A 21909-nucleotide genomic window follows, 5' to 3' on the forward strand; every position below is an offset into this window, starting at 1 on the left:
CTGGTGAGTGCCGGTCGGCACCGATCCTCTGTGCGGGAATCTCTCCGCTTTGCCCTCCGCACCCCCATTGCTGTGCTCTCCTCCGCGGCTCCGAAGCTCCCCGCTCCGCCTCCCGCAATCTCTGCCCGCGAAGGGGCTTCCTAGTGTGTGGAGACCTTTCCTCCTTCACAGCTCCCTCCCACTGGTGCAGGTGCCGTCCCTATTCTATTGTCTCTGTTTTTAATTAATTTTTTCTTTTGCCCTACCCAGATACGTGGGGGGTTTCTTGCCTTTTGGGAGGTCTGAGGTCTTCTGCCAGCGTTCAGTAGGCGTTCTGTAGGAGTTGTTCCACATGTAGATGTATTTCTGGTGTATTTGTGGGGAGGAAGGTGATCTCCGCGTCTTACTCCTCCGCCATCTTTCCACCGCCTCCGCTTTGGGCTTTATAATGTCCATCTTCAGCTTATCACAGCCTGCCTTCAAGTGATATTATTCCTCTTCACATACAGTATAAAGCCTTACTTCCATTTTCCACTTTTTGACCTTTTTGCCATTGTTGTTATTATTTTTTTTTTTTAACATAAGTTATGAACCCCACATTACATTGTTGTTATTTTTGTTAGCCAGTCAGTTATCTTTTTTTAATTGAAGTACATTTGATTACCAGTCAGTTATATCTTCTACAGAGATTTAAATAATCAAAACTTCTTAAAACATATATTAACCATACAGTTGCCATTTTGGTGTTCCTCACTCCTTTGTGTAGACACAGATTTCCATCTGATATCACTTTCTTCCTGCTCAGAGAGGTCTTCCTTTAACGTAGCTTATTATGTGCTTCTGCTTGTGATGAATTCTCTGAGCTTTCGTATTTGGAAATGTTTTTATTTTGCCTTCCTTTTTGAAAGATGTTTTTTGCCTGGTGTGAAATTCTAAGATGTTTTGAGTATGTTAAAAATCTTGCGCCATTGCATTCTCACATTGTTTCTGGCAAGAAACCTACTGTCATCTTTATCTTTGTTACTTTATATAATGTCTCTTTTTGCTCTGGCTGAGTTTTAGGATTTTTTTCTATATCATTGTTTTTGATAATTTGATTCTGATGTGCTTCCCTGAAGTTTTCTTCATGTTCCTTATGCTTGGAGTTTGCTGAGATTCTTGGATCTGTGGGTTTATAGTTTTCGTTAAATTTTGAAAAATTACAGCCATTATTTCTTCTAATATTTTTCCATTTCTTTCCCCCTCCCCTGCCACCTCCTCTCCTTCAGGACTCCAATTACATGCATATTAGGCTGCCTAAAGTTACTCTCTAGTTCTCTAATGCTCTGTTAATTTTTTGGTAATTTTTCTTTCTGTGTTTGATTTTGGATGGTTTCTATTGCTAGTTCTTCAAGTTCAGTAGTATTTGTTCTGCAGTGTTTCATTTGCTGTTAATCTCATCCAGTGTGTGTGTGTGTGTGTGTGCGTGCGCGCGTGTGCACGTGTGTATGTTTGTATCACACTCTGTAGTTTTCATCTCCAGAAATTTAGTTTGGGTCTCCTTAAAATCTTCCATATCTCAACCTTTTGAACATAAAGAATACAGTTATAATAACTGTCTTCATATCCTTTTTACTAATTCTAACATCTGTGTCAATTCTACGGCCCATTTGATTGTTTTTTTCTGGGCGGGGGTTGCTTTTTTGTTTTGGTTTGGGTTTTTTTTGGTCTAATTATGGGTCATATTTTCCTGCTTTGTATGCCTGGTGATTTTTTTTTTTAATTGGATGTAAGATATTGTGAATTTTACCTTGTTGAATGCTGGGTAGTTTTGTATTCCTGTAAATGTTGTTGAGTTTGGGGGCAGGGGATGCATGTACGTTATTTGGAAACAGTTTAGTCTTTTCAGATCTGGCTTTTAAGACTTGTTAGGTAGAACTGGTGTAGTGTGCAGTCTGGGGTGAATTATTCCCTACTCCTAAGGGATGACCCTTCAGTACTCTACCCAGTGCCCATGAGTCATGAAGTCTTCCCATCTGGTTGGTGAGAATAGGTAGTATTCCTGGCCCTGTATGAGCACCAGGCCTGTAACCTCTAATCCTTCTGTGTTTTGTTTGTTTGTTTTTTAATTTTTTGTCCCATCTTGGCTACTTTCCTCACAAGCACACATTGATCAGTACTCTGTTGCCTACTCAAAGTAACCCTCTGTACTCTCCTAAATGCCTTCTACTTTCCTGTGAACTCTCTCTACCTTGATCCCCTGCACTCCCAGCCCCATTTCTTCAATTCGTGGATTTTGCCAGGTTCTGCCTATGTTCTTTCTCTCTGCAACATAGCCTGAAAACTTGCTGAAGGCAGAGGCTGGTGTAGTCATAGAGGTCATGATTTTAGTTTCCTCTCAGGGATCACTGTTCCTCATTGGTGTCGCAGATCTTCAGATCTGTCATATTTCTTTCCTTTTCTTTTCTTTCTTTTTTCTTCCTTCTTTTGTTGTTTCATGTAGGAAGATAAATCTAGTTCCTTTTACTCTATTTTGACCAGAACCAGAAATCTCTAAAAATTAATAGGTTTTTAAAAAGAAAGCCACACTTAACATATCTTATAAATATACCCATATGTAAAATTAATAAAATAATTAAGATCAATATGAAAAATTACATTCAAACAAACTATTACAAACAAAAATTCAAAGTAAAGTCATTTCTTGTAGGAGCCAGCCTGCAGAAAAATTCGTTTGTTGCAATGATTTCTAGACACTGGATAATTTTTTGTATCATATTTTACCTGGTTCCTATATATCTTATAGTTGATGATGAAATAGTTCTGCTGTGTGCAGTTTTGACTTTGAAATAAGAAGAAGAAAGATGAACTTTTGTTGAGTCTTTTTAGAGGAGCAGCATATTATGTTGCAGAAAAAGCACAGGTGTGGAGTCAGATGGACTTGAAGTGGAATCCCAGCCGTTTGACCTTGGGCAACTTAAATAAGCTCTCTGACTTGGCTTCCTTCGTGTGTAAAACAACCACATTGTTGTGAATATTAAATGAGAGTGTATAAAGCACCTATCCAATGCCTGGCACACAGTAGGTGCTCAGGAAATGGACTCTTGGCTGTCCCCCTGCCTGATGTCATGTAAGTGACTCTCTTTTAATAAGACCCTTTCCAAAATACCTCAGATATTTTAGTTGCCTACAAAATCCAACTGAAATGTCACTCACCAAATAATAGGGGAAAAAGATGTTTAGGAAAAGAACATAAAGGCTTTGGGGACAGCGATTCATCTTGCTTTGCCTTTGATGCCTAGGCATTAAAGCCTTTCTTCTCTAAGAGTATTTCAGTGCAGAAAACACATTCCAAAAGGGGAAAGTAACATTTAACAGGGTATCAAAGGAAAATAGGGAGGCTGACTGAAATGTAGGCAATCAGGGCAAGATGGGGCTGAAAAGCTGTGTTGAAACTAAATTGTGGAAGATAGGTGTCATGAGCTGAATTGTGTCCCCTGAAAATGTGTATGTTGAAGCTGTGACACCCAGCACCTCAGAATGTGACAGTCCTTGAAGACAGGGCCTTGAGAGAGGTGATTAAGTTAAAATGGAGCTGTGGGAGTGGGCCCTAGTCCAGTCTGAACAATATCATTTTAAGAAGAGGAAACTGGGAGATACCCAGGGGACATGAGAGCCTGTGTGCACAGAGGGGAGACCTTGTGAGGACACAGCCAGAAGGCAGTCGTCTGCAAATCGGTGAGTGAGCTTAGGAGAAACCAAACCTGGGACACCTTCAGCCTCCAGAACTGGGAGGAAATCGATTTCTGTTGTTTAAGCCACCCAGTCTGCGGTACTTTGTTATGACAGCTTGAGCAAACTCTTACTTATAGGCCTTCACATCCCAGCAGGGGAAGTTCCTTGATTCCGTGAGTCCTCCTGACTAGGTGTGGCATTTCTAGAAGCCCATTCGTTTTAACCAAAGCCCTCTACAATCAGGTAATGTGGATCTGTAGCTGTGCTCTGGAGACCGGCAGCATGACTTTAGTAAGAACAGGAATGTGTGGCTTGGTTGAAAGAGTTGCGGGGGTGAGGTTAGAGATGGATGATGACAGTTGTGACCCTCCGGAGATCCGTTGGCAGGACAAGAAAGTTTATGGTGCTTTTGTTGCCTTTTTAATTCATCTGGAGCTTGTTTCTGTTCTGCTTAGGTTGAATGAAGAAGTGATTTGTCTAGGATGACCTAGACGAACCTCAGCCCTTTAGTCGAGCAGCAACCCTATTTTTCTTCCTGCTCCCTCCAGCCCATCGTTTTTTAGTGGTTTAAGTCCTTAGCGTGCAAGGCCTTTCCTGTCAGCTCTGCAAATATCAATCTGACTGGTAAATGGAGAGGGTCTTGTGGGCCCCGCTTTCTCACCCAGGCCAGTTTAGCTGTGACGTAACCGATGCCTTGGAGCGTTATTGCTGTAGAACTCTACTAGACGGACTAATTCAGGCCAGTGTGATGTTCCCAGGCCTTCATGGTTTAAAACCACATGCTCGGTTGGCTCAAATTGGTGCTTGTATTTGATGAATTCCACAGAAATTCCAAAAACAGAAGAGAGATGTTTTAAAACAATTCATAAAATTGGCTGCTACGTTGCCAGAGCATATCTGTTTGGTCCTGAGTGGTTTGCAGAAGTTTAGGCAGATTCTGTGGCAGAATTGGCAATGGTGGAAGACCTCAGAGGTGGTTCCCCGGAGACAGGCTTGGAGGCCGACAGAGCACAGGCTGGCAGGCTCACGAGTGGACGCTCAGCAGCTACAGGAAGTCCCTCTAGAGTTCTTCAGTTAATTCTCTCGCACGCAAACACAACTGTGTCATCCCTTCTCCGCTCGCCCACATCCTCCAACCCTCAGGTTTTACAGGGGTAAACGGATGGTGTCAACTAGGAACTTTCTTATCTTCGCTGCGCAGAGGTGTAAACTGACGTACATCTACCATTAGCCTTTCTGCTCCCTCCCTGCCGCCGCTGGAAAAGCTCTTCTTTCTGTCTCCAGTGCCCTGTGGTTTAGAGCTATCTCTCCGCACCATCCCAGGTGTCTTAGGATATCGGTTATCCCTTCTTACTCATACTCTCAACCCCTCCCTCCACCTTTTTTTTTTTTTTGGCCACACCCTCAACCCCTCCCTCCCCCTTTTTTTTTTTTTTGGCCACAGCACGTGGCATGCGGGATCCTAGTTCCCTGACCAGGGATTGAACCCCTGCTCTCTGCAGTGAAGTACAAATTCTCAGCCACTGGACCGCCAGGGAAGTCCCAACCCCTCCCCTTTTTAAGCGCCCCCAGGTCCTTCCTGTGGAAGACAAGCAAATCAACAGTACCTTAATATATTTTTTTATTTTTTATTTTTTTGTGGTACACGGGCCTCTCACTGTTGTGGCCTCTCCCATTGCGGAGCACAGGCTCCGGACGCGCAGGCTCAGCGGCCATGGCCTACGGGCCCAGCCGCTCCGCGGCATGTGGGATCTTCCCGGACCGGGGCACGAACCTGCGTCCCCTGCATCGGCAGGCGGACCCTCAACCACTGCGCCACCAGGGAAGCCCCAACAGAACCTTTATTTGATTCTTCCCCCTCCTCCACACACCCATTCTCTGGCCTCTTCCTTCACAGCCAAGCTTCTTGGAAAAGCTGTTCATCCTTCCTGTCTCCTCGCCGTCCACTAGACTTTCAGGCCCCTCTCCAGGTCCACTGACCAGCAGATACTCTAGCTCTCATCTTGTTTGATCTTTCAACAGTTCTTGATGTTCTTCCTTCTGGAAACACTGTCTTCCTGTGGCTACCGTGACATGACTCTCTCCTTACGTTCCTTCTGTCCTTGTCTGCTCCCGTCGGCCTTTCTAAGGTAGACGCGTCATCAGCGCTGATGCATTTCATCCTCTGGGCTCCACGAGGCCGTCTTGTCCTCATGGAGTCACAGTGCTGGCAGCCTCTAAATGTGAGATCTCCTGCCCAGGCTTCTCTGAGCTTTGGATGAGTGTGTCCCACCATTTTCATACTGTTTCTTCCTCATGAAATCCAAAGGCACCTCCTAAAATGAAAGTGTCTAGAACCCCCTCCATCCTGGCCCTCTTCCAGTACTCCCTGTGTCTGATTGGCAGCAGCATCCATCCAGATGCCTATGGCAAAAATCTCAGTGTCATTCTGGTTATCGTCTCCTTCTCGGCCACCACATCTAGCCCATCGGTAAATCCCACTGGATTTTACCTGTTACATTTTTCCTTTCTTTCTTTCTTTTTGTAAAAAAATTTATTTATTTATTTATTTATTTATTTTTGGCTGCGTTTGGTCTTTGTTGTTGCACGCGGGCTCTCTCTAGTTGTGTCAGGCGGGGACTACTATTCATTGCGGTGCGCGGGCTTCTCACTGCGGTGGCTTCTCTTGTTGCAGAGCACGGGCTCTAGGCGTGTAGGCTCTAGAGCAGAGGCTCAGTGGTTGTGGCACACGGGCTTCGTTGCTCCACAGCATGTGGGATCTTCCCGGACCAGGGCTCGAACCCGTGTCCCCTGCATTGGCAGGCGGATTCTTAACCGCTGTGCCACCGGGGAAGTCCATGTTACATTGTTCTTGATTCCACCTAATTTTCCCCAACTGCTTCTGCCCTCCTGGTTCAAAACACCATCCTCTTTTGCCTGGACGACTGCAGCAGATAACCTGCATCTATTCTGACCCCCTCTTTCTGTTCTCACACTGCCAGCGTAATCCTTTCAAAGTGCAAATCTGATCGTATCAGCCCCATATTTAAAATTCTTCCCAGTGTTCTCAGGCTAACAATGAAGTGTCTTAAGGTGGCCTCTGTAGGGTCTGGCCCCTTCCTGACCCACCAACCTTGTTCTGCTGTCATGTTGGTCTCCCCTAATGTTAAGTCACCTGGACAGGTGTTTTTTTGTTGTTGTTTTTTTTTTTTTTTGTTTTTAACTTCCACATTGATAAAAAATGCTGGGGGCGAAGGGAAAGGAGTCTGTTCGGCGCAGGCTCACGGCCATGGCTCACGGGCCCAGCCGCTCCGCGGCATGCGGCATCCTCCCGGACCGGGGCACGAACCCTCGTCCCCTGCATCCGCAGGCGGACTCCCAACCACTGCGCCACCAGGGAAGCCCTGGACAGGTGTTTTTACTGCATGTCTTCATAGCTTCTTCTCACCTCTCTTCAGATTTCAGCACAGTGTCACCTTCAGGGAAGGCTTCCTCCTGCCTCTGCCCCACCTGTAACTGGGTCAAACCTCTCCATCCTGACACTCAGAGTCTTCTGGGACTCCCCCTTGTTTCCTTTGTCTCAAGTACTTCTTTACTTTTCTTGGGAAGGTTTTGTTTCCTGTCTTTCTCACTAGACCATATGCTCCATGAAGCAGGCACCATGATTGGTCTCCCATCATTGTATTCCCAGAACCCAGCAGTGCAACACAGTGATGTGTTGTTGAATGAATAAACGGGTTTGAAGAACAGGGTTTGAGTCCCAGCCCTGGGCAGCTATGGTCTGAATCCCACTTTTCTCGTTTGTCAAATGGAGATATTTTTGCCATCTTTTAGGATTCTTGGGAGGAAAATAATTCATCTCACAAACGACGATTGTTGTTTTGAATGATTATTCTCTCTCATCTTAAGGTTGAGTCTTATGAATGTGACAGTGGAGATGATCCTAAGTCAACTAATGCCTTTATTGTTTTTCTCATATAACAAAGTGGTAGGGAATGGGGAATATAGAAATGAGAATTTCATTAGAAAATCATATTTATTTGAAACGGTGGTGGGGAAGATTAATCTGAATAAATAGACACTTAAATTTTTTTTACTTTTACTTTTTTCATTATGAGAATTCTGAGTGATCATTGAAGGTAATTTGGATGATATAGAAAGGCAGAAGAAAAGAAGCCATCACCCATCTTCCCACCTCCCAAACACATTTTCCCACACTCTCAAATAATTCATCAGAAGTCAAGTTATGGGATGAAAGAGTATGTATATGAATACTTTTTAGGCTTTAGATAATTATTCCCTAATTGGTCTCCAGAAACGTTGTGCCAATTCATACATCCACCAGTAGAGTAGGGCAGTGTCCATTTCCTGGCACCCTTGCCAACTCTGGATTTATGAAATACAGACATGTACTGCATACAGGCATATCTAGATACGTATTTAATGGGTGGAAATGGTATTTGATTAAATTTGCATTTGTAGTGCAAGTTACTCCTGAACTTGGACATTCTCTTGTTAGCCATTGGCATTTTTTCTTCACCAATTACCTGTTATTCTTTGCATAATTTTCTTTAGGAGTGTTTCTCTTTTTCATATTTACTTATAAAACCCTCTTTACATTAAGCCCATTAACTTTTAAAAAATCATATATGCAAATATGAGCTTCAGTAGAACCCTTTCACATGATCACAAGTTCAAGGGTTAACTTATACTTTATTAATGACAACTGGTTTCTCTCTTTTAAAATTTTGCCGCTTGAATTGCATGCTAAGGAGAATGTGTGTGCAAAGAGTCTGGACTTTGAAGTTGGACAAACCTGATTTCAGTCCTAGCTCTGCCACACTCTAGCTGAGGGCCTGGGACAAATTATTGAGCCTCTGCAAGTCTCAGATTTCTCTCCTGACTAACAGGAATCCTCTCGCCTTGCTTTGAGAGGTAAATAGCTTATGGATGGTGCCCTGTGCAAAAGTATGTTCTATAAATATTCACTCCCTTTCTGTACCCCTCAAAGAAAGATGTGCTGTTCTGTACGTACATCTGTATACATGTATTTTGTTTCACTAAGGAGCACACGTATTTTACTCCATTTATAGCCAGATGTGCAATCACGCATTAATATTTACTGAGTAGTTAACTGTGATCAAAGTACCAGTGAGAATAGAAAAATTCTTAGTGAACCGTGCACTATTTGCATCTAGGAGAGATTTTTAATTTTCAAGCTCAGGGATAATATTAGCAAATTCGGATCCATTCTATAAACATGGGAGACAATGTAAGTTATGGCATTCTGGAGGGAAAAAAAAAAGGCACAGACCGCTTCAAATCATCAAAAATATTTTGATTTTAAACAGCTCCTAGTGGAGTCTCAAAATACTTGCACTCTCTCATTGAGAATTGATGTCTCAGTCTGTTCTCTTTTCCTTTGTAGGTGTGGCTGGATCTCTTAAAACCTATTGTCAAGCAGATTAGAAGTAAGTATAACCGCCGCCCCCCCCCCCCCTTGTTTAACAGTGATGTCAAATATGAAGCCAGACGTCTTCCTTGTCTAGGTGTTGTCGGCCCTGTGGTGTCAAGCACTGGGGCCATACTTTCTTTTTTTGCCCTGTGATTGCGTTTCAGCATCCACTAACCCACGTACTATTAAATGTATCTTCTGCAATTTTAATATATAACAATTTGGTAATCAAAACTTGGGAAACAAATGTCATTTTAATTAACGACTAAAGCAGGCTCTTAAGGCCCAGAGCAGTTGAGCTTGTCCGGTCTGTGTTCATGTTTCTTACTGTCACTTTGGAAGTGGAGAGGTGGAACCATTTATTCATAAAATTGTTATTAGGTTTTCTGTGCTGCCTTTTCAAAGCCTGTGAGATCAGAATGCAAGTGGTGTTTGGAAAAATAAGGTGCGCAGAAGTGTATGAGTGTGTGTGTGTGTGTGTGTGTGTGATTGGCAAGCAGGACAGAAGGGAGTCTGCCTTGCATTTAGACCGTGTTGTTGAAGGAAAGATAAAGAAGGGTCTAGGAAAGAAGTAAGGAAAGGGAACACTTGCTTTGTCCCTCCCTTCTCATTGTGCGTCAGCACCAGACCATCCTCCCCTTTCTCCGCTGTGAGGTCAAGTTCAGAGACAAACTCTCTTCTCCAGTTCATCCCAAATTGTCCCTCACGGCAGCCAGAGACCAGGCAAGAGACTGAGGATGGTAACAAAACTGCATTCCTTTAGTTGAACAATCACACAATACCTCTTGGGGTCGGTTTTATGTCTGATTAAGAAACCCCACCAGTGCAGTGGTTAAGAATCCGCCTGCTAGTGTAAGGGACACGGGTTTGAGCCCTGGTCCGGGAAGATCCCACATGCCGTGGAGCAGCTAGAGAAGAGGAAACTGGGAGATACCCAGGGGACATGAGAGCCTGTGTGCACAGAGGGGAGACCTTGTGAGGACACAGCCAGAAGGCAGTCGTCTGCAAATCGGTGAGTGAGCTTAGGAGAAACCAAACCTGGGACACCTTCAGCCTCCAGAACTGGGAGGAAATCGATTTCTGTTGTTTAAGCCACCCAGTCTGCGGTACTTTGTTATGACAGCTTGAGCAAACTCTTACTTATAGGCCTTCACATCCCAGCAGGGGAAGTTCCTTGATTCCGTGAGTCCTCCTGACTAGGTGTGGCATTTCTAGAAGCCCATTCGTTTTAACCAAAGCCCTCTACAATCAGGTAATGTGGATCTGTAGCTGTGCTCTGGAGACCGGCAGCATGACTTTAGTAAGAACAGGAATGTGTGGCTTGGTTGAAAGAGTTGCGGGGGTGAGGTTAGAGATGGATGATGACAGTTGTGACCCTCCGGAGATCCGTTGGCAGGACAAGAAAGTTTATGGTGCTTTTGTTGCCTTTTTAATTCATCTGGAGCTTGTTTCTGTTCTGCTTAGGTTGAATGAAGAAGTGATTTGTCTAGGATGACCTAGACGAACCTCAGCCCTTTAGTCGAGCAGCAACCCTATTTTTCTTCCTGCTCCCTCCAGCCCATCGTTTTTTAGTGGTTTAAGTCCTTAGCGTGCAAGGCCTTTCCTGTCAGCTCTGCAAATATCAATCTGACTGGTAAATGGAGAGGGTCTTGTGGGCCCCGCTTTCTCACCCAGGCCAGTTTAGCTGTGACGTAACCGATGCCTTGGAGCGTTATTGCTGTAGAACTCTACTAGACGGACTAATTCAGGCCAGTGTGATGTTCCCAGGCCTTCATGGTTTAAAACCACATGCTCGGTTGGCTCAAATTGGTGCTTGTATTTGATGAATTCCACAGAAATTCCAAAAACAGAAGAGAGATGTTTTAAAACAATTCATAAAATTGGCTGCTACGTTGCCAGAGCATATCTGTTTGGTCCTGAGTGGTTTGCAGAAGTTTAGGCAGATTCTGTGGCAGAATTGGCAATGGTGGAAGACCTCAGAGGTGGTTCCCCGGAGACAGGCTTGGAGGCCGACAGAGCACAGGCTGGCAGGCTCACGAGTGGACGCTCAGCAGCTACAGGAAGTCCCTCTAGAGTTCTTCAGTTAATTCTCTCGCACGCAAACACAACTGTGTCATCCCTTCTCCGCTCGCCCACATCCTCCAACCCTCAGGTTTTACAGGGGTAAACGGATGGTGTCAACTAGGAACTTTCTTATCTTCGCTGCGCAGAGGTGTAAACTGACGTACATCTACCATTAGCCTTTCTGCTCCCTCCCTGCCGCCGCTGGAAAAGCTCTTCTTTCTGTCTCCAGTGCCCTGTGGTTTAGAGCTATCTCTCCGCACCATCCCAGGTGTCTTAGGATATCGGTTATCCCTTCTTACTCATACTCTCAACCCCTCCCTCCACCTTTTTTTTTTTTTTGGCCACAGCACGTGGCATGCGGGATCCTAGTTCCCTGACCAGGGATTGAACCCCTGCTCTCTGCAGTGAAGTACAAATTCTCAGCCACTGGACCGCCAGGGAAGTCCCAACCCCTCCCCTTTTTAAGCGCCCCCAGGTCCTTCCTGTGGAAGACAAGCAAATCAACAGTACCTTAATATATTTTTTTATTTTTTATTTTTTTGTGGTACACGGGCCTCTCACTGTTGTGGCCTCTCCCATTGCGGAGCACAGGCTCCGGACGCGCAGGCTCAGCGGCCATGGCCTACGGGCCCAGCCGCTCCGCGGCATGTGGGATCTTCCCGGACCGGGGCACGAACCTGCGTCCCCTGCATCGGCAGGCGGACCCTCAACCACTGCGCCACCAGGGAAGCCCCAACAGAACCTTTATTTGATTCTTCCCCCTCCTCCACACACCCATTCTCTGGCCTCTTCCTTCACAGCCAAGCTTCTTGGAAAAGCTGTTCATCCTTCCTGTCTCCTCGCCGTCCACTAGACTTTCAGGCCCCTCTCCAGGTCCACTGACCAGCAGATACTCTAGCTCTCATCTTGTTTGATCTTTCAACAGTTCTTGATGTTCTTCCTTCTGGAAACACTGTCTTCCTGTGGCTACCGTGACATGACTCTCTCCTTACGTTCCTTCTGTCCTTGTCTGCTCCCGTCGGCCTTTCTAAGGTAGACGCGTCATCAGCGCTGATGCATTTCATCCTCTGGGCTCCACGAGGCCGTCTTGTCCTCATGGAGTCACAGTGCTGGCAGCCTCTAAATGTGAGATCTCCTGCCCAGGCTTCTCTGAGCTTTGGATGAGTGTGTCCCACCATTTTCATACTGTTTCTTCCTCATGAAATCCAAAGGCACCTCCTAAAATGAAAGTGTCTAGAACCCCCTCCATCCTGGCCCTCTTCCAGTACTCCCTGTGTCTGATTGGCAGCAGCATCCATCCAGATGCCTATGGCAAAAATCTCAGTGTCATTCTGGTTATCGTCTCCTTCTCGGCCACCACATCTAGCCCATCGGTAAATCCCACTGGATTTTACCTGTTACATTTTTCCTTTCTTTCTTTCTTTTTGTAAAAAAATTTATTTATTTATTTATTTATTTATTTTTGGCTGCGTTTGGTCTTTGTTGTTGCACGCGGGCTCTCTCTAGTTGTGTCAGGCGGGGACTACTATTCATTGCGGTGCGCGGGCTTCTCACTGCGGTGGCTTCTCTTGTTGCAGAGCACGGGCTCTAGGCGTGTAGGCTCTAGAGCAGAGGCTCAGTGGTTGTGGCACACGGGCTTCGTTGCTCCACAGCATGTGGGATCTTCCCGGACCAGGGCTCGAACCCGTGTCCCCTGCATTGGCAGGCGGATTCTTAACCGCTGTGCCACCGGGGAAGTCCATGTTACATTGTTCTTGATTCCACCTAATTTTCCCCAACTGCTTCTGCCCTCCTGGTTCAAAACACCATCCTCTTTTGCCTGGACGACTGCAGCAGATAACCTGCATCTATTCTGACCCCCTCTTTCTGTTCTCACACTGCCAGCGTAATCCTTTCAAAGTGCAAATCTGATCGTATCAGCCCCATATTTAAAATTCTTCCCAGTGTTCTCAGGCTAACAATGAAGTGTCTTAAGGTGGCCTCTGTAGGGTCTGGCCCCTTCCTGACCCACCAACCTTGTTCTGCTGTCATGTTGGTCTCCCCTAATGTTAAGTCACCTGGACAGGTGTTTTTTTGTTGTTGTTTTTTTTTTTTTTTGTGGTATGCGGGTCAAGTACTTCTTTACTTTTCTTGGGAAGGTTTTGTTTCCTGTCTTTCTCACTAGACCATATGCTCCATGAAGCAGGCACCATGATTGGTCTCCCATCATTGTATTCCCAGAACCCAGCAGTGCAACACAGTGATGTGTTGTTGAATGAATAAACGGGTTTGAAGAACAGGGTTTGAGTCCCAGCCCTGGGCAGCTATGGTCTGAATCCCACTTTTCTCGTTTGTCAAATGGAGATATTTTTGCCATCTTTTAGGATTCTTGGGAGGAAAATAATTCATCTCACAAACGACGATTGTTGTTTTGAATGATTATTCTCTCTCATCTTAAGGTTGAGTCTTATGAATGTGACAGTGGAGATGATCCTAAGTCAACTAATGCCTTTATTGTTTTTCTCATATAACAAAGTGGTAGGGAATGGGGAATATAGAAATGAGAATTTCATTAGAAAATCATATTTATTTGAAACGGTGGTGGGGAAGATTAATCTGAATAAATAGACACTTAAATTTTTTTTACTTTTACTTTTTTCATTATGAGAATTCTGAGTGATCATTGAAGGTAATTTGGATGATATAGAAAGGCAGAAGAAAAGAAGCCATCACCCATCTTCCCACCTCCCAAACACATTTTCCCACACTCTCAAATAATTCATCAGAAGTCAAGTTATGGGATGAAAGAGTATGTATATGAATACTTTTTAGGCTTTAGATAATTATTCCCTAATTGGTCTCCAGAAACGTTGTGCCAATTCATACATCCACCAGTAGAGTAGGGCAGTGTCCATTTCCTGGCACCCTTGCCAACTCTGGATTTATGAAATACAGACATGTACTGCATACAGGCATATCTAGATACGTATTTAATGGGTGGAAATGGTATTTGATTAAATTTGCATTTGTAGTGCAAGTTACTCCTGAACTTGGACATTCTCTTGTTAGCCATTGGCATTTTTTCTTCACCAATTACCTGTTATTCTTTGCATAATTTTCTTTAGGAGTGTTTCTCTTTTTCATATTTACTTATAAAACCCTCTTTACATTAAGCCCATTAACTTTTAAAAAATCATATATGCAAATATGAGCTTCAGTAGAACCCTTTCACATGATCACAAGTTCAAGGGTTAACTTATACTTTATTAATGACAACTGGTTTCTCTCTTTTAAAATTTTGCCGCTTGAATTGCATGCTAAGGAGAATGTGTGTGCAAAGAGTCTGGACTTTGAAGTTGGACAAACCTGATTTCAGTCCTAGCTCTGCCACACTCTAGCTGAGGGCCTGGGACAAATTATTGAGCCTCTGCAAGTCTCAGATTTCTCTCCTGACTAACAGGAATCCTCTCGCCTTGCTTTGAGAGGTAAATAGCTTATGGATGGTGCCCTGTGCAAAAGTATGTTCTATAAATATTCACTCCCTTTCTGTACCCCTCAAAGAAAGATGTGCTGTTCTGTACGTACATCTGTATACATGTATTTTGTTTCACTAAGGAGCACACGTATTTTACTCCATTTATAGCCAGATGTGCAATCACGCATTAATATTTACTGAGTAGTTAACTGTGATCAAAGTACCAGTGAGAATAGAAAAATTCTTAGTGAACCGTGCACTATTTGCATCTAGGAGAGATTTTTAATTTTCAAGCTCAGGGATAATATTAGCAAATTCGGATCCATTCTATAAACATGGGAGACAATGTAAGTTATGGCATTCTGGAGGGAAAAAAAAAAGGCACAGACCGCTTCAAATCATCAAAAATATTTTGATTTTAAACAGCTCCTAGTGGAGTCTCAAAATACTTGCACTCTCTCATTGAGAATTGATGTCTCAGTCTGTTCTCTTTTCCTTTGTAGGTGTGGCTGGATCTCTTAAAACCTATTGTCAAGCAGATTAGAAGTAAGTATAACCGCCGCCCCCCCCCCCACTTGTTTAACAGTGATGTCAAATATGAAGCCAGACGTCTTCCTTGTCTAGGTGTTGTCGGCCCTGTGGTGTCAAGCACTGGGGCCATACTTTCTTTTTTTGCCCTGTGATTGCGTTTCAGCATCCACTAACCCACGTACTATTAAATGTATCTTCTGCAATTTTAATATATAACAATTTGGTAATCAAAACTTGGGAAACAAATGTCATTTTAATTAACGACTAAAGCAGGCTCTTAAGGCCCAGAGCAGTTGAGCTTGTCCGGTCTGTGTTCATGTTTCTTACTGTCACTTTGGAAGTGGAGAGGTGGAACCATTTATTCATAAAATTGTTATTAGGTTTTCTGTGCTGCCTTTTCAAAGCCTGTGAGATCAGAATGCAAGTGGTGTTTGGAAAAATAAGGTGCGCAGAAGTGTATGAGTGTGTGTGTGTGTGTGTGTGTGTGATTGGCAAGCAGGACAGAAGGGAGTCTGCCTTGCATTTAGACCGTGTTGTTGAAGGAAAGATAAAGAAGGGTCTAGGAAAGAAGTAAGGAAAGGGAACACTTGCTTTGTCCCTCCCTTCTCATTGTGCGTCAGCACCAGACCATCCTCCCCTTTCTCCGCTGTGAGGTCAAGTTCAGAGACAAACTCTCTTCTCCAGTTCATCCCAAATTGTCCCTCACGGCAGCCAGAGACCAGGCAAGAGACTGAGGATGGTAACAAAACTGCATTCCTTTAGTTGAACAATCACACAATACCTCTTGGGGTCGGTTTTATGTCTGATTAAGAAACCCCACCAGTGCAGTGGTTAAGAATCCGCCTGCTAGTGTAAGGGACACGGGTTTGAGCCCTGGTCCGGGAAGATCCCACATGCCGTGGAGCAGCTAGGCCCCTGCGCTGCAACTACTGAGCCTGTGCTCTAGAGCCTGCGAGCCACAACTACTGAGCCTGAGTGCCACAACTACTGAAGCCCGCGCAACTAGAGCCGTGCTCCGCAACACGAGAAGCCACCGCAGTGAGAAGCCCGCGCACCACCACGAAGACCCAACACAGCCAAAAATAAACTAAGTTTATTAAAAAAAAAAGAAAGCCCACCAGGCTACTTACAGCAATGTATGTGGCTGTAATAAACAGGCACACTGTGTTGAGTGGCCCTTATGCAGTTGAAATTGATATTGATTTTCTATCATTTAAATTAAGCAATCGTTAATGCAGAAAACAAAACAGCCATTGTTCAGCGTTTATTGGGTGGCTGGCCTAGGACTAATTGTGGAGGACACATTGCTGGGAGAAGCTGCCAGGCCTGAAGGCTGGAGGAAGCACAGCATCTAAAATGATGACATTTGTTCCCGCAGTAACCCGCGATGGGAACTACTGATGGTGGAAAACTGTCAGACCCAGGACAGCGGCTGTGGTTTGGTTTAGCACCGGAGCAGAGGCTCTCCTTTTTATCTCTGTGGGCTATGACTCGCCCCGTGTGACAAAGCTGTCATTTTGCATTTAGTGCTAGCATCTGCCTAGCTTCGGGTTTTCTAAGGATCCAAGTAGCCTCATTTAATTCCCCATCTGTGAAAATTGCTGGGAAGAATGAGCTAGACCTTCCCATCTTCCCCATTTTGTTCTTGCTATTTTGTGATCCAGAATTGACACACGAGGATTTCTGTTAATTTTTAGAATGGTCAGCGGAAAGAAGCCCGGCTTCTCTTGGTTTCAGTATTCCTGTGCCTTGTTTTTTTTCCTCCTAATTTTGTACGTATTGCCAACATCTTCGTCTTATGATACATCATTTGGGGTTTTTTCCCTAAATTTGAGTGTGTTATAAAAATTAAAGTACAACATCTTTTGTGATGGTGAAAGCTAGAGCAAAAAAGAGATTTTTAACTTTTATACAACTGCTGTTAAAATTTGGATTTCATCATAATACCTTGTATTTCATAGAACATAAACTTTTGCTGTTATTCTAAATGGCAGAACCTGTAAGATTGCTTTTGTATTGTGGCTTATACAGCAAAATAAACTCTGACTCAGGTTACAGATTATTATTTTATAATCTATTTGATGTTCTGTTTGAATTCTGGAAAGTTACCTGTCTCATTCCCAGTCTTACCCTGCCCACCCCCTCCCAGATCTGCTTCCTGATTTTGTTGGAACTTATCGATAAGATGGTGTTATGAGACACTTATTAAAGGCTTTGACTGACTGTGATGAACACAGTAGCCGCTGTACCTTGGAGAGAGTTAGAAATAATAAATTATGTAACTGATTTACTTTTTCGTTATCTCTTCCTTAAGCTGTCTAAAACCTATATTTGGACTAAAGCAGACAGATAAATTTTTGAAGACAAATGCCTGCTTTTAAAATCGGTACAATTTACGTCTCCAGGGGAAGAGTTTGATGCCTCAATGTAATGCGCCTGTCACAGTATTTTTAAAAACCGGGTATCTGGAACTTCCCTGGGGGTCCGGTAGTTGAGACTCCGTGCTTCCAATGCAGTCGGCGTGGGTTCCATCCCTGGCCGGGGAACCAAGATCCTACATGCCGTGCGGTGTGGCCAAAAAATATAATTAAAAAAACCCCAAACAGGTGTCTGTCTCCCCACAATATGAAAATGCGAATTAGTAACCAGCGTAACCAGCTATTAAGTGACTTGGATGTTGGCAGAAGTGCTCTGGGCAGCTCGGAGTAAGACTTACTATTTGGTATCTAATATACCCTCTTACATCTTTAATGGCATTTGAAAGACAAATCAATAAATGCTTTACTGCTTTTTCCCCCCTTTCTAGGGCCAAAGCATGTCGTTGTTAAGTTTGTGGTGAAATTCTTTCCACCTGACCACACACAACTCCAAGAAGAACTCACAAGGTTAGTGGTTTGGAAACTGGGTATTTATTGCTGTGGAGCAGAGAGAGTGAATGTTCTAAGTCAACTGATGAAACATTTTCACAATGTTTCCTTGACCAGCATCTGCTCTGTGCTTGACAGTTTAACCTTCCTCCCTCCCAGCTGTGTTTACAAACATGGGAAGAAAGAAAGTACCACAGTTTCCCTGAAAGCTGGTTTCTCGAAGGCTGTGCTATGAAGTATCTGGGCTTATAATCTGTTACTGTCGTATTTCCCCCCCTTACACCTGTCACATCACAAGACAGTTTTGGAAATGAATCTCTTCTGTGAAACCAAGATGTGAACTCAGTTTCTCTCTGTTGCTGCAGTGGGTGAATCGACATAAACTGTACATCAGTTTCTTTGAAGGTGTGGCCAAGTGGGAGGAGTGTGGCCAAGCCCTGCGCCTGGTAGCTGTGTGACCAGCTGGTTACTAAACGTCCCTGCACCTCTGTTAATTCCCTTGTCAACGCGACTGCAGTGCTTGCTTAGCCAGCGTGGCTTTGAAGATGAGTACTAGTATGCAGAGTGCCCGGAACCCAGCAGGGATGCTATGAGTGACAGCCTCCATCATCCTCATCACCATCACCCGCATCTTCATCCCTGCTACTACCCATTTTATAATTTACATCAAGACACGTGGTATTCCAAAAGAGAGCAGAGCCTGGTGGGAACATGTGAAGATAAAACCCCTCCCTTTCAAGACTACACTGCACTAGTCTGACCAGCCAGATTCTTGCCGCACATGCCTTTCAAGCTTTAGCTGTTCAAGATGAGGGCTGTCACATCTTTCTTGTCCCTCTGGGTTGAGAGCACAGTATTTTGGGTGGTTGAGTTTGTTAAACGGTTTGTCATTTATCAAAGAGATGAAAACATTCGGTCAGCAGTATTGATGGAGTATACATGGTGTGCAAGCCTTGTTCTAGGAACAGGGAGCATACTGGTGAAGAGACAGGCCTGACTTTCACGGGAACAGACACAATGATTAAATAAACAAGAAAAATATCAGATAATGGTAAGAGCCTTTAGGTAATGGAAGTAGATGATGTGATAGAAGGTGACTGGTGATGACTTTACAGTGCTTGGTCTGAGAAAGTGACAAGGATCTGTCAGTCGTTTTCAGAGGAAGAGCTTTGCAGGTAGAAGGAACGGTTAGGCAGTACCCAAGGCAGAAACAAGGTCCAGACGTTCAGATACCTAAAAGAGGGTTCTCATGGCAGGAACATTGAGGGCAAAGTGCATTGAGGTGGGGCAGAGGCCCGATAATACATAGTGTTGAGAGACTGGTTGCCAAAGATACCTAGGGGGGGATGACAGGAAGAGATGGCAGTCACCCAGGCCAAGATGATGGCGGCAATGGAGGTGGTAGGAGTGGAAATGGAGAAAGCACATGCATTTGGAGCACGTGCTGGAGGCGGGGTCGATTTGAATTTGTGACGGGCTGTGGGTGGAGGCTGAGGGAAGGAGAAGGGATACTTAAGATTTTGACTTAAGCAGCAACTAGATGGATGGGTGACTACTAGAATGCAAAGGGGTGGAGGGAAATAGAGCACTGGGGAGGGTGGAGAGTCAAGAGTTTGGTTCTGCCAGATCATGTTTGAGGTCCCTGCTGGACACCCCGGGGCTGCGTCAGGAGCAGTGCGAGTCCAGAACGTGCGAGTCCAGAAAGAGAGGAAGGCGAGGACTGTTCCCATGGCTTCGCGTGTTCTGAATGAGTCACCGCTGATAGTTTACCTCCACTTTCACCCCTCGAATGAATGAAGCAGCTAAGTGGCCAGGAACTGCAGAGGCCGGCAGCCTTCTGGGAACCACAAGCCTCGGCCAGGGCGCTTCCCATGGAGAAGGGGCAGCTGGGGCTGCCACCTGAGTTCCAAGCTGCCGACACCAGTAGCATCTTCATGCTGTGTCCTTATTGGGGCTACCGTGTGTCAGCTTCCGGGGCTGGTTTTCCTGTTGTTGAACGTATGTTGCTCGAAGCTCAGAATGTTGAAATGAATCAGAAGGCCAGTCCAGCCGTTGGTCAGTAGCGTGCCTTTTCCTCCCGCATTTCACTGGGCCGTCATCCAGCTTAGGAAGTCGGCGGCATAAATTACCACTGCCCCCCAACCCCAGTTCTTTCTCCCCATTCTCCTTTGCAATGAGTTTTGCACCTTTTCAGTCTTTGTGAATCATCATCTCTAGAGATTTGTGATTTTCTACCATTCTGGTCCTCGTTATAAAATTCCAGACAACTTGTGAGCATCAGGCTGTGTGTGTGTGTGCCTGGTATTTTGCCAGCTGTTCTGACCGATCTGATAAATTCCTCAAGTGACACAAGCTCAGCTGGACATAGCAGGTTTGGGGGTTTGTTGTCGCTGTTTTCTGGCTCCCAGTGTTAACTGACATTTTAGAAATCTTTTCCGAGGAGAGAATTCCTTTGGCTCTGGGGTGATAAAATTGATAGGAAGTTCAGAAGCTCCCCGTTGCTTTCCGCTTTGTCACAAGGTATGCCGGGAAGGCGACTTCCCAGATCCAAAGTGTTGTTCTCCCACACTCTCAAATTCCTATTCAAGCAGAAATTTAAGGATGGGACCATTGAGATGCCAGGCGGTTTTCTATGGCAGATGGTGAAGGAGGGAGCGTTTGGGAAAAGCCCTATATGGACACTACATCATAGGCGAAGGAGGTGCAGACAAGAGTGAGACAGACAGAAACGGGCCCGCAATTCAGCACTTTAAGTGACTCGAGCTGCAGCTAATTCTTTGGGCCTCCAGGAATAGCTTTCGGGTCCCATTTATATAGATCGAAGATTAAATTGCACTTTGCTGTTAAACAAGAAGCTGAATTCCTTTCTATTTATTGAACTACACTCTCACTGGAGCTCTTGTCCTACTGACACCAGGGCTCAGGCATCTAGAAGGAGAAAAGTACTGACTCCCAGATGCAAGTTTAAAACCGCTTGGGGGAGGGGTCTTTGGAAAAGAAGTTAGCAGGCTTTCTTCTGGCAGAGCTCAGAATCACTTGGCTGTGCTGGTGAGGTCAGACGTACTCCACTACTCTCTGAGCATCGCATCTGACATGGGATCCAGTTTCTACTTGGCTGTGTTCTTAAAGGTGCAGGGGACCTATCAGAATTTGCTGCTCTGCGGGGCCTGCTGCAGTATTGTCCTTTGGCTGGCAGAGACGTCGTACTGTACACTGAATAAGGAAAGAAAGATGAAGAGCTCCCGGATGAAATAAATTGAAACAGGCATGTTTAAACCATGGCATCAAGATGGGTGTGATTTCCTCCCCTGTGGTCCCTGGAAGTGACAGCCCTCTGATTGGCCCTGCCGCTGTCATCGCCTCCTTCCTCACATCCATCCTTCCGCCAAGGAGAGTTGATTCCGTTTTGAGCCCTTCGTGTGAATTTGATTGGAGCTGCTTCAGTTTAGAATGCAAAAGGTGCTGCGGAATTTCTAAAGTTAGCCCTGCAGCCAGCGTGCGGGACCTACAGCTGTCTTTACGAGAAGATGAGACGGTACCCAGGAAGGTCTTTCTCAGATTACAAGGGCCTTAGCACAAGTCAGCGTAATCAGGGAGTGACAGAGTCCTCCTGCAGTTGGCAACGGGGCACTTGTCCTTTGTCTAAATAGGTGAGCTCTCGGAACCCAGCGCCGTGTCGCCACCCACAGGAGACCCTCCCCAGAGGCCCCGAAGCCTCTCGGACCCTGAACCTGAGTCTGTCCCTGGACACAGCATCCTGTTGTTTGAACTGGTAGATGTTACCATATTCAGAACATCATGCTTTTAAAACATACATTCTTCCTACTTAGGTAAAAACTAACCACACAGATAAGAATTAAAGCCTG

General features: G+C 44.9%; 1 protein-coding gene across 1 annotated transcript in view; it reads left to right on the plus strand.

The window, feature by feature from the left end:
* Positions 1-21909, plus strand: part of FARP1 (FERM, ARH/RhoGEF and pleckstrin domain protein 1) — a 242706-nt gene that overhangs the window by 144004 nt on the left and 76793 nt on the right. Inside the window, exons 3-4 of the mRNA XM_007467218.1 lie at positions 9101-9143; positions 17983-18061. Of these exons, the coding sequence (XP_007467280.1) occupies positions 9101-9143; positions 17983-18061 (122 nt within the window). The remainder of the gene's footprint in view (positions 1-9100; positions 9144-17982; positions 18062-21909) is intronic.

Source organism: Lipotes vexillifer, unplaced genomic scaffold (genome assembly GCF_000442215.2).
Source record: "Lipotes vexillifer unplaced genomic scaffold, Lipotes_vexillifer_v1.1 scaffold291, whole genome shotgun sequence".
Lineage (NCBI taxonomy): Eukaryota > Metazoa > Chordata > Mammalia > Artiodactyla > Lipotidae > Lipotes > Lipotes vexillifer.